Source organism: Bufo bufo, chromosome 1 (genome assembly GCF_905171765.1).
Source record: "Bufo bufo chromosome 1, aBufBuf1.1, whole genome shotgun sequence".
NCBI lineage: Eukaryota > Metazoa > Chordata > Amphibia > Anura > Bufonidae > Bufo > Bufo bufo.
This window is the reverse complement of record NC_053389.1, coordinates 108,501,575-108,514,704: the sequence shown is the minus strand read 5'-3', so window position 1 is coordinate 108,514,704 and position 13,130 is coordinate 108,501,575. Positions and strand designations below refer to the sequence as shown.

At 46.8% G+C, this 13,130-nt stretch overlaps 1 protein-coding gene across 1 annotated transcript in view; it reads left to right on the top strand.

Annotated features, from left to right (window-relative positions):
• The first annotated feature begins 4,798 nt into the window (after positions 1 to 4,798).
• Positions 4,799 to 13,130, top strand: part of INTS11 (integrator complex subunit 11) — a 40,624-nt gene continuing 32,292 nt past the window's right edge. The window contains exons 1-2 of the mRNA XM_040427777.1: positions 4,799 to 4,916; positions 12,267 to 12,362. Coding sequence (XP_040283711.1) covers positions 12,335 to 12,362 — 28 coding nt within the window. The 5' untranslated portion in view covers positions 4,799 to 4,916; positions 12,267 to 12,334. The remainder of the gene's footprint in view (positions 4,917 to 12,266; positions 12,363 to 13,130) is intronic.

The window sequence follows — 13,130 nt, the reverse complement described above, 5'->3', positions numbered from 1 at the left end:
AACAAATCAACCCTGGACACACAAGAGGGTCAATGCTGTGGCGATGAGGAGAACAAAGTTGTTTAACACCCGAGGCCGAGATACTTCATTATCCTGTTTTCTGGAGGAGCATGGAGCTCAGAAGAGGGCATTGTTTTAGCAAGCGGTGGGTACTTAGTGGTCAAATTCTTACAAATACGACCTTTAGGCCCTATGCATATGACCGTATGTTTTGCAGCCCAAAACTGTGGATCCACAACTTGGATGCCGGCCAACTATTTTTGTGTAGAAATGTCCTATTCTTGTCTGCAAAATGGAGGAGAATAGGACATGTTCTATCTTTTTTGCAGGGCCGTAGAACAGACAAATAGATGCGGACAGCACGCGGTTTTTGCAGTCCCATTTAAATGAAGGAGTCCTCATCCGATATGCAAAAAATGCAGATCGGGTGCAGATTGAAAATATGGTTATCTGCATGGGACCTTATACATATCTCATCTTCAGAAGAGCGTCTCATGGAGGAGTGTCCTGCCGGAGTGTCCGCCAATGCACATCATCATAGGCATCAGAGCCCGTAATATACTTGTGCGAAACTGGCCATAAATGGGTTTGGCAAAGAGGTTGACATTTTTATTAACCCTACTTGTGAGGCAACAGAGGACAGGAGGACCTCATTCATTACGCTCATCTAGGAGCAGAGAGTGGTTCCAAAGAGTGTCTCTCATACTGGAGGACCACGCATGTCCATAGATTACACAGACAGCCAATTGATTTAAAGGGGTTGACCCTCTAAGAATATGCCCCATTTTTCAAACTAGTCACTGAGTTATTTAATGAAATGCATTTGTATAGCGCCACCTGCTGTTTGTACATTTGCTCACTTCTCGGTTTTGCTGAGGTGGTCGTACGTGCTCAGTTCCATCCTTCAAATGCCACCAGCCCTATCTTCTGTTAGAAGCTGTGACCGTTACAGGGAGAGAGTGGCAGCAGAAAGGACGCGCTCCTGAGAAAGGGCACATCCTCCTGAACTGCCAGCTTGAAATAAATCTCTGGATCATGTGAGGTACAGGGCTGGTTTTAGCTTTGTTAGTAAGAGGTTATCATGTCCTATAGGATGGTCTGATTTATCAGGCAATAATACTTTATTTATTTTGTGCTATCGGTCCAGGGAACTTGTGCTGCCAGGTTCCTGCACAGCCAATACCCGGTGATTTCTAATATGGACAACCCCTTTAAGAACGAGGAGAACCTCACTCTAGTGTTCCCTCGATCGTCTTACTGACAGAGAAGCCTAGAAAGATCACGGCCTCCATCGGAACCGCTTTGCTTCACTTATTGCGAGTTCCGAGAAGTGACACCGGCATCAGGTGTGTTATGTGTACAGATCTACAGCCGCAAGTGTAAATAAGGGCACAGTACACGGAAAATAGGGCGGATTTATTATGGAAGGAGGTGTGCATTCACACGGGGCGGATACCCTGCAGATTTTCCATCCAGTGTTGCGGGCAGAAAACACGTAACCTATTACAGTAGCAGCAAAGAGGACGAGAGTTTGACAAATCCCCTCCACACAGTGCGGAAAAAACTGCATAGAAATGTGAATTTTAAGGCTACATGGCGTGTAGAGAACGGTCATAGGAATGAATAGGCTTGAAGAGCGACTCACAAGTTTACTGCGTCCGCAACACGCGAATGACAAAATGTCAATTCTTTCAGAGGATATCACCCTTTGCAACACACAGGGTATGAAAAAGGTATCTCCCAAAAAAAAATTAATAAAATAAGAGACCCATCTCACCAGCGCCACCTATTGGAAGTGGCTCCCTACGAGTCAAGATCCGAAAGTCAATGCCAATAGGTGGCGCTGGTGAGATGGTTCTCTATCATGGGAGATATCTCTTTGCATAGAGCATTGCTAATAAATCTCCATACAGGTCTGGTCTCTTTAACCCCTTAAAGGGAGCCTGTCACCACCATATGCCTTGCCACTGGTTTTGCGCTATTCGCCGAGATCTCGGACGGACCGAAGAATGATGCAAGGGAATAGGAGGGCGGGGAACCAATGAAAAAAAGGCAGAGCAGCCTGGGCTCCAACACAGCGAGCGCCGCCCCTGGGCACTTGCGAGAGCTCATTTGCATAGGAATTAAACTTTGGTTTTTCCAGCTTCTGCAAAAGGTACCATGACATTCATGTATAGGTGTGCTATAGGGCCATGTAAGCACTGTATACGGCCATATGGGGGCGACAGACTCCCTTTAAGGACTGAGCCTTCTGCATTTTTGATTTTTCCTCACCCCATTCCAATTGCCATAAATTTTTTATTTGTCCGTTCTTATAGCCATATGAGGGGTTATTTTTTTTGCAGGGCAAGATACATTTTTAATGTCCCATGTCTTGAATTGGAAAACAGTAAAAATAAATCAAAAAATATTGTGGGATAAAATAAAAAACAAAACCCAATTCTGCCAAGGTTTTTTGGGTTTTGACATTACGGTGTTCCATGTGCACTAAAAGATACGATTACGGCAATACCAAATGTATATTTTGTTTTATTACTTTAAAAAAAATAAAAACACGTGACAGGACTGGGACCCTCCAGCAGGCCCCAGGCTGCCATAGTAGCCATTCCGAGCCCCACGATTACACTGCGGGGGGCTCCAATCGGAGTCGCTCAGTACAATTCCGTACATGTACAGCCATATGCATTAAGGGGTTAAGGAAATTTAGCCCTCGCCCAGCACACAGGGTGAAGTCCACCGTAAAAACCGGTATGTAACATGTGGATACTGCTGCGGACTTGCAGGAATATCTGTGGCGGAAAATAGGTCAGCGTGGCCGTACCGTAAAGGGGTTGTCCACCTCCACTTTTAAGTACCGGACCCCGTTTTAGGCCTTGTTCACATTTGCATTATATCGTGCAGTAACATGACGGACACCGCGACAGCGAGCGAACAGACTTCATTATGGTCAATGGGGGGGGTCATGTGACAGATCCGTCTCTGGATCGAATTTAGAGTTTCTGTTCCTGTGAGAACCGAAATACGGGATTCCCAAGGCCGGAGTGGAGCACAGGTAAAAACTGCGTCCCCTGCCCCGAATAACCCTGCGCCTCCAGGTATTAGGCTCTGTTCACATCACGCTTAGGGGCCACATGAACATCATGGAAATCGACCGCCGTATACATTTTTTTACCATTTCCTGCTCGGAGGTAAATCCTAGACAACCCCTGTCCGTCATGGGGACACTTGTGGTTGTCACCCCCCCCCCCCCCTCCCGTCACACACCTGCCAGCAGATAATATTAATTGCTATTGAGGGTAAAGGTCGCCAGGTTTTCTCAGAATTCAAAGTGACCGGAGCGGAGCAGGAGACACTCCCCGTGAGGTGTCAGCTCAGAGGAGAAGACGTGTCAGCGCGACCTGCTCCACCATCCCGCCTCAGGCACCGCGCACATTTAAAGAGCCCCTGCACCTAAAGCCAGCGGTCATCATGCACGCTGCTGGCGGTAGGGATCCTTCTCCAGTCAGTAATCCTATCGAAGAATAGTGCCCTCAGCTGCACCCCGCCTGATAACACAGCAAAGGCTTCTTGCACACGACCGTATGGCTTCTAAAAAAAATATGGATGACGTCCGTGTGCATTCCGTTTTTTGCGGGTTTTTTTTAATAGAACAGTCCTATCCTTGTCCGTTACGCAGACAATAATAAGACATGTTCTATCTTTGAACGGAAAAAACAGATATACGGAAATGGAAGGCACACGGAGTACCTTCCATTTTTTTTGTGGATCTATTGAAATGAATGGTTCCGTATACGGAACGCAAAAAACAAAACAAAAATAAACATTGGTGTGCAAGAGACCAAAGGTAGAGAAAACTGTAGGGTTAGTGACAGGACACACCAGGCACTGACCTAAGATAGCTGGACATACGGCATGTGATGGGGCAGAGCGGCACCAACCCTCTGTCCAATCAGATTACAAGTTCTTACCGCCATATATGTCCATGTATGAAATCTGATGCTGCATAGTGGGGGCCCTATTACCCTGAGGATGAAGCCTAGGAGGGGCAGAGGCTTGTATGGGGCTGCCATCTTAAAGGGGTGGTCACATAGTCTTTTAAATGTAGCTTTGTGTCGGATCCTTCTTCTTAAAGGGGCTGTCCAATTTCATGTAGTCTTTTAAATATAGCAGGACCTGTGGAGGGCGGTACACTTACCTGCTCCCACTGCAGCCAATGACTGGCCTCAGCAGTGACAGGACCCCAAGAGGCACATCACTGCTGGGACATGGAGGCCAGTCATTGGCTGCAGCAGAGCACGTGACTCTGTCCCTGGAGTGTCCGGGAGCAGGTAAGTGTGCCGCCCTCCACTACATGAAGTTGGACAGCCCCTTTAAGAAGAAGGATCCGACACAATGGATTTTGCTTGTCCAGTGCCTTTGGATAAGTGAGAAGTCCAACACATATAACCTGCACAGGAAACTTTAATCCGGCATCTACCAGACTATAGAAAACCTATGTCTCCTAGACAGGTGTAGAACTACAAGTGTCAGCATTCCCTGGGGTATGGCGAGACTTACCTACAAGAACAGGTAGCTGTAAACAGTGTCACCTACCTGTCTGCTCACGTCACCTCTCAGCTCCGCTCCACACACCCCTGACAATATCACATCGTCTCGCCACGCCCCTCGTGTGCGTCCTTACACCTGTCATCCAATCACCGCTTATCTCTCACTCCTCGCCAGCAATAAGATTTCACCGAGGGCCAAACAACGCCCACTTCCTCCTCAAACACCGCCCCTTTACTGTAACTGCTTTCTTATTGGATGCTTAGCCCAAACCGCTTCCGACTACGGGGTGATGTGGTCATGTGACTCGGTGACGTTGTTTTCGGTATCATGGCGCTGCCCAGTTGTGGTGCATTGTGCTGGGATTGACGGTGAGTGTGTGTAATGACGGCCCTGTGGTGAGACGAGGCTGTCGTCCCCTTATTGGGCGGACGCTTATCGGCCGACTTGATGGCGCAGTGCGACTTTACACCTTTTTTTTTTTTAATTGGCCACCATTCTATTTTCCGCTGTAAGGCCGGGGCACCGTGGTTCTGCTCTCCCGCTGTGGCAAAATTACACTTCATGAGTGTCAGGGCAAAAAGACTTAAAGGGTTAGTCCATTATTTAAAAAACGCTTTAAATCAGATAGCAGGCATCACCTCTGAGGACAGTGATTGGCTGCAGCAGTCACATGCATATAGTTGGGTTTTCTGGGAGCAGAATATTGATGACCTATTCCCAGGATAGGTCATCAGTATCTGATTGGTGGAGGTCTGACTGTCTGACGAGGCTGCGTCCATCCGATAAGTGCTGCCGTATCTTCCTAGGCCAGTGACGTCACAGTCATAAGTCACATGACATATTCGCAGCTCGGTCCTATTCAAGTGAATGGGCCTGGGCTGCAATACCAAGTACAGCCACTATAATGGACGGCGCTGTGCTAGAGCACCACAACCTCTTCAGACAGATAATCGGCGGTGGTGCTGGGGGTCAGATATTGTGCTCCTGGAAAACCAGCATCACTCCCCTCACTATCCTCGCCGCCCGCAGGTCTGAGGTGTGTGAGGCTGGCTGAGCGGTCATCTCCTACCATTCCCTAGGGTCCCAGTAAACGCTCGGATATTAATCAATTTAACAAAAATTGGCTGAAACCCAGCACTTAGGCTCCATTCACACGTCCGCAAATGGGTCCGCATTCGTTCCGCAATTTTGCGGAACGGGTGCGGACCCATTTATTTTCTATGGGGACGGAATGGATGCGGACAGCACACAGTGTGCTGTCAGCATCTGCATTTGCGGAGCTGCGGCCCCGATCTTCGGGTCCGCAGCTCCGCAAAAGATAGAACATGTCCTATTCTTGTCCGCAGCTTGCGGACAAGAATAGGCATTTCTATAGGGGTGTCGGGCGGGTGTGTTGCGGGTCCCTAACACACCACGGACGTGTGAATGGAGCCTAATGCAGGAAATCGGCTGGACCTCATTGCAGATCCTGTGAGATCCAGTAGGCTGCTCTGTGGCGGAGTAGCCTGCCAGATCTCCTAAACGGAGATGTGAACGCAAAGTTCTTTTATTTAATTGTTTTATTGCTCTGTACACCCCCCTTTCTCCAGGACTTCATCATTGCTGGACCCAGGCTATCATGATTGGAGGGGTTCCAACCTCCGTGACTCCTGCCGGATCCGACAATCTGCATGCAAACGGACAGCTTTTGTAGACTGATCCGGATGCAGATCCGTCTTACAAATGCATTGCAAGAATGGATCCGTTATATATTTTCTTCACATTTTTACCGGTTTGCGCATGTGCAGACCGGAAGGATGGATCCGACATTGCGGTATTTTTAATGCCGTATCCGGCACTACTCTAAATTATTGCCGGATCCGGCAACTGATCCAGAATTTTGGATGGAGATAATACCAAAGCATGCTGCGGTATTCCCTCCGTCCAAAACGCCGTTCAGTGACTGAACTGAAGACATCCTGATGCATCCTGAACAGATTGCTCTCCATTCAGAATGCCTGGGGATAAAACTGATCAGTTCTTTTCCAGTATAGAGCCCCTAGGACGGAACTCTGTGCCGGAAAAGAAAAACGCAAGTGTGAAAGTACAATGAAGGAATAAGCTGGACCTGGAGGGGATGTACTGTTCATGTAAATGCAGGGGCCCCTTTAAAGGGAACCTGTCACCTCTGCTATGTTACCCTCACTGAGCGTTTCTAAATGGTCATTGTGTTACCCTAAACTTATAACTTACACTTTTAATTTTATTTGCAGACGAATTCAATAAGTATTAAAGGGAACCTGTCACCTGGATTTTGGGTATAGAGCTGAGGACATGGGTTGCTAGATGGCCGCTAGCACATCCGCAATACCCAGTCCCCATAGCTCTGTGTGCTTTTATTGAGTATAAAAAACGATTTGATACACGTGCAAATTACCCTGAGATGAGTCAGAGCTTGAAAATATGACTCTTCTCTGGTCACACAAGTAAGATATGGCTCTTATGTTAATTTGCATATGTATCAAATCGTTTTTTTTACACAATAAAAGCACACAGAGCTATGGGGACTGGGTATTGCGGATGTGCTAGCGGCCATCTAGCAACCCATGTCCTCAGCTCTATACACAAAATCCCGGTGACAGGTTCCCTCCTGACAGGTCTGTTTTAGTAAGTACTTGTGTTCCCCATATAATAATTCTGGAGCCTCTGTTCTTAGAATTCTGTGTTGTGCCAGCTGTCAATTTATTTGTACATTTCTTAAAGGAATAACAGAGGAATGACACAATACAGAGATACAAGGATAGAGGCTCCAGAACTGTCATTTTGAAGGGGATACAAGTATTTACTAAAATGTCAGGAGAGGCGACCAGTCCTGTGTGACTGGTGGGCATACTGGAGGTCACACTCCCCAACATAAAGCATATCTGATCGGTGAGGGCCAGACTTTCGACACCCCCTACTAGAATTGAGCGAACCAAGCTTCGGATCATAGATCCGAAGTCGATTCATTCAAGAACGTCGATGTTAATGCCGTTTCCGTACCAGCTAGTACCAAAGCCCGCTTCGGATTCCTATTTTAAAATGTTCTTAAAGACGCAGATAGGAAAATCGTACTAAGTCACCGAAGTCTAGCACAACTTCGGGCGATAAGAATTTTGCCTACACTGAGCTAATACATTTTAATGCTGCAAGGAAGCAGTGTTAAAAACGAGTTTTTGAACCAATCGACTTTGGATCTGTAGCTCGATTCGCTCAAGTCTACCCCCTACCATTGGCTGTTTGAAGAGGCTGCAGCGCTTTTCCTAGACCAGTGACATCACATTCATCGGTAATGCGGCCTAGGCTCGGTCTCATTCATGTGTCTGAACTGCAAACCCAAGTACAGCCACTATACAAGTGGAGTGGAGCGCTGCAGCCTCTTCAAACAGCTGATCGACGGGGGTGCCGGGAGTCAGACCCCCATCCATCAGATATTAATGACCTGTCCTGATGATGGGCCATCCATATTGAGCTCCTGGAAAACCCCTTTAAATGTCCTAACCGTTTTAAAGTTCTGAGGATCCCCTTCAAAGGGGTTGTCTCACTTCAGCAAATGGCATTTATCATGTAGAGAAAGTTAATACAAGGCACTTACTAATGTATTGTGATTTTCCATATTGCCTTTGCTGGCTAGATTCATTTTTCCATCACATTTTCGGGGATTCGCTCTGGTAGTCAGGACTAGCGGACACAGTATAGAGGCAAAGTACACAGTTCTTGAATCAAACAGCGGTGTTTATTCACACATTGGTGTATAACAAAATGCAGATAAGGTGTATCACAAAACGCAGGTGGCTTGGTGTTTGTTCACACACAAGGAAAGGCCATAAACAATAAAAGTCACCTTTTCTCCTGGGTGTTAATTCACACCCTGTTAGCAGTTCAGCCTTATCAAGTCAATAGGCGGACTGTTCGCCTTTTAGAGGGGCTTGAGTTAGGGATCGACCGATATTGATTTTTTTTAGGGCCGATACCGATAATTTATACCGATATTCTGGGAATTTTCATTTTTGAGAAAAAAAAAATTCCTACACAAATCTGCTGAAAATTAATATGTTTATTGTTAGCGTGTAGTTTTTATATTTTTTTTGTAAATCTTTCTTTTTCATTTATACTTAATATTTTATTTTATTTTTTTACTAACTTTTAGCCCCCTTAGGGACTAGAACCCTTGTCCTATTCACCCTAATGGATCTCTATCAGGGTGAATAGGACCTCACACTGTCCCTGCTGCCCTGTGCTCTGTGCACACAGCAGCATGGAGCTTACCATGGCAGCCAGGGCTTCAGTAGCGTCCTGGCTGCCATGGTAACCGATCGGAGCCCCAGGATTACACAGCTGGGGCTCCGATCGGAGGAGCAGGGGAGAGGGGATCCTGTGGCCACTGCCACCAATGATTAATACTGGGTGGGGGGGGCGCACTGCGCCACCAATGTTTTTACTATTGGGATGGGGGTGGGGGGGGGGCGCACTGCGCCACCAATGATTAATACTGGGGGGATTGGGGGGGGGGGGGCGCACTGCGCCACCAATGATTAATACTGGGGGGCTTGGGGGGGCGCACTGCGCCACCAATGATTAATACTGCGGGGCGCACTGCGCCACCAATGAAGAAAAGTCTCTCAATCATTCATATACAGGAGGCGGGAGCTGGCTGCAGAATCACATAGCCGGCTCCCGACCTCTATGAGCGGTAGCTGTGATCCGCGGCACCTAAGGGGTTAACTACCGCAGATCGCAGCTACTTGTGATAGAGGTCGGGAGCCGGCTATGTGATTCTGCAGCCAGCTCCCGCCTCCTGTATATGAATGATTGAGAGACTTATCTTCATTGGTGGAGCGGTGGCCACAGCCCCTCCCCTCCTCTTGTCTTCTCTCCTCTCATTGGCGGCAGCGGCAGCAGCACAGGGGGAGGGAGACACTGCTTCCTTCTCCCCTGTGCTGCTGAGGGAACACGGAGAGCGCTGAGAGCAGCGCGTTCTGTGTTCCCAATACGTTATCGGTATATCGGCAAAATAGATGCCGATACCGAAAACAGTCAAAATCCTCAATATCGGCCGATAATATCGGCCGATCCCTAGCTTGAGTCCTCCAGCCCGGCTCAAACCTCAAATCACAGCACAACCCTCAGTTCACAGCACACAGACTCCTGAGCTCCACTGTCAGAGGGAGGTAAATCCCACACACCTGGCAGTGCTGGCTGGTTTTTATGCCTGGCAAACCCCGGCCTGGAACATGGGGAGTAGTCACCCACCCAGCACTTTGACTACTCCCAGTAAGAGCTGTCCCGGATCAGCTATAACAGCCATGCTAAATCTTTAGGTGTCAATTAGCAATAGCTGCGGCTGACACCTAAAATACCGGCTCTTACTTCACCAAGGCCAGGAACATCGGTGACACATACCTTCCATCCACGATGATTCCAGGTACCTTTTATACACTGCTTGTATACAGGGGATATAACCACCCTGCAATCCAGCAGTGGTGGTTGTGCTTGTGCACTATAGAAAAAAGTGCTGGCCTCTCTGGTGGCCGGGACCGCAGGACTACACGTAGGCCGGCGCTTTTTCCTTTAGTGTGCAATCATGACCACCGGTCATGAATTGCAGGGTGGGCGTAACCATGGAAACGAGCAGTGTATAATGTGATGGGAAAAATGAATGAAGCCAGTAAAGGAGACAATATGGACAATCACTATACATTAGTGCCTTGTATTAACTTGCTGTACATGATAAATGCCAGTTGCTGAAGTGACACAACCCCTTTAAGGTTGTCTGCGATCCCATAACTGTAGCCATTCCTTTTTTAAGCGACTGGCACAGAGTAATGTGATCCCATGAACAAAGCCCAAGACCAGCGGAGCAAAGATCCCTAGGACGCTGTTAGACCCATGATGGGGTCAGGACTTGCAGGCATTATATTGTCTAATAAAAGGGTGTGTCCCCATTTATTTCAGTGCCAATAGGTCAGAAATCTAACAAATATGCCCATTGTGTTTTTTATTTTTTTATTACTGTTTTCATGATCCCTGCTTGCTGTCAGAGAATTAGAAAATTTATTTTTATCCAGAGGCTGAAAACTCCAACAAACCTCATACTGCTCATCCAATTTTTTTTGTCCAGTTGTGTCCTCTTTACTGCTTTCCTATAAAATGGGTCACCTACGGCCGCTCGTGTTCAGTGCCGAGCTTTACAGCCAGAGAAACTGGTTGAGTGGCTGGTGACTGGCAGGAATGAGCTCGCACGCGGCCGCTCGTCTCTTGCACGGTTATAGTAAGCAGAAGCGGTACATGGTCGTCACTAAGCAGAATTGAGTCATCCTCAGTAAGTGTAGGAATGAGGATCTGCAGGTTACTGACACGTGATGTGATTAAAAGGGGAAAGGAGGAAGTAATATCACCAGTGGTGACCAGAAACTTTCCATGTGTCCTATTAGACGGCCTCAGCAAAGAGCGCCCCTACCCTGACAGACTCCACACCCCATGTATTCGGCTCTGTTCACACCTGTCCCATGATCATTACAGCACTGGCTGCTACACAGTGGACGCAGCTATGTGGTGCCAGAGCTTCTGAAAACAGCTGATCGGTGGAGGTTCTAGGAGTTGGACCCCCACAAATCTGATAAGGACGACCTGTCGTAAGGATCGGTGTTCATGCTGATTTGTTTAGGTGTTGCTTGCAGATTTTAATCCACTTTTGCCGCAATATGCAATGCACCTAAAAATTGGCAGAAACAGTTGACATGCTGCAAATTTGAGAATCCACATTGCAGATCAATTTCTGCACGGAAAATATGCTCAAAGTGTGCATGAGATTTGGGAAGTCACTTTGCTGGTACTGTATTATACTGCAGCTTTTCTGCTTAAAAATCTTGGCAGAAAAAATGCACGTAATCCGGTTATCCGTAATCGGGCGCAGGTAGCCTTATGGAGTTAATGTGGTGGAATCAAGAGGCGTTTTCTGCAGGAAGAGATTTTATCTGTGAATTTAAAATTGGCAGAGATGGACAGATAAAGTACCTTGAAAAAGTATTCATACCCCTTGAACGTTTCCACATTTATTTCACGTTAGACCCACAAACAAGTGTGCTTTATTGGGATTATATGTGATAGACCAACACAAAGTAGCAGGTATGTGTGAAGTGAAAAGAAATTGATGCATGGTTTTCAATATTGTTAAGAAATGAAAATCAAGTGTGGCATGCATTTGTATTTAGCCCCCTGTACTCTGATACCCCTAAATAAAATCCAATGTGAACAATTGCCTTTTGAAGTCACCTAATTAGTACAGAGAGTGTAATGTATTCTCAGTATAACTACATCTCTACGTCAATTGCGGACAAGAATAGGACATGTTCTATTTTTTTCTGGAGCCGCGGACCGAAAGATTGGCCGCACGCTTCGGAAATGCGAATGTGGACAGCACACTGTGTGCTGTCCACATCCATTCCTGCCCCATAGAGAATGAATGGGTCCGCACTCGTTCCGCAATTTGCGGAACGGATGCAGACCCATTATTACGGACGTGTGAATGGAGCCTTATAGAGCTGTTTCATACAAGAAATCAGTGCTGAGCTGAGATCATAGACCCACCACATGTATCTCTGACGATGAAGCTACCCCCCAGTTATATACTGAAGTTGTCTGCACCTCATCCCCACCTACATGACATAATGTCTAATGTTTTTATGTTTCTCTTACAGGGAGAAAAATGAGATCCCTTTAACTTGTTTCACTTGTAAATTATTTGCTGAAGATTCCAGATCTAAAGATGCCAGAAATTAAGGTTACCCCGCTTGGTAAGAATCTTAAGTCAGTGTAACCTCTGAATATATCTTTATATATTGTATGATTTGTGTGTGTCTGCAGCCACCACTAGGGGGAGCTTACTATGTGCAGTGTAATAACAGCATATAGAGGCCCTCATGACCATAGTCATGACCCCGATCTTTCTGATATGTGTATGGAGTGTGTCTGACTATAATAACACAAGACAATATGGCCCAAAAGGTGGGAGAACAGTCAGACATGTAGGTGAATTTCTCTCTGTCTGCTGGACATTGGCATACGTCACCCATAGGCATTCATTAGACGAGCTGTCTTTCTTGTTATGGGATGCCTCTGCATAGAAAAGTAATTGACTAAGCTTTTCTACACAATAGAAAAAAGATACAGTGATGATGTATACTGGCCGGGCGGAAGTGCAGAGACACACTGTTGGCCTCAGTTGGGTGATTGGGGGACTGCGGTTATGTACACTGCATTTGTACATTCATTGCCAGAAAGATTAATAGAGGAAAAGCACAATACCGAGTAAGGCCTCATGCACACGACAGTTGTGTGCATCTGTGGCTGTTGTTCCGTTTTCCGTGATTTTCTGCGGACCCATTGACTTTCAATGGGTCCGTTAAAAACTCGGAAAATGCACCGTTGTTCATCCACGGCCGTGATCCGTGTTTCCTGTCCGTCAAAAAAATAAGACCTGTCCTATTTTTTTGACGGACAACGGTTCACGGACCCATTCAAGTCAATGGGTCAGTGAAAATACACTGATGCACACAAGATTG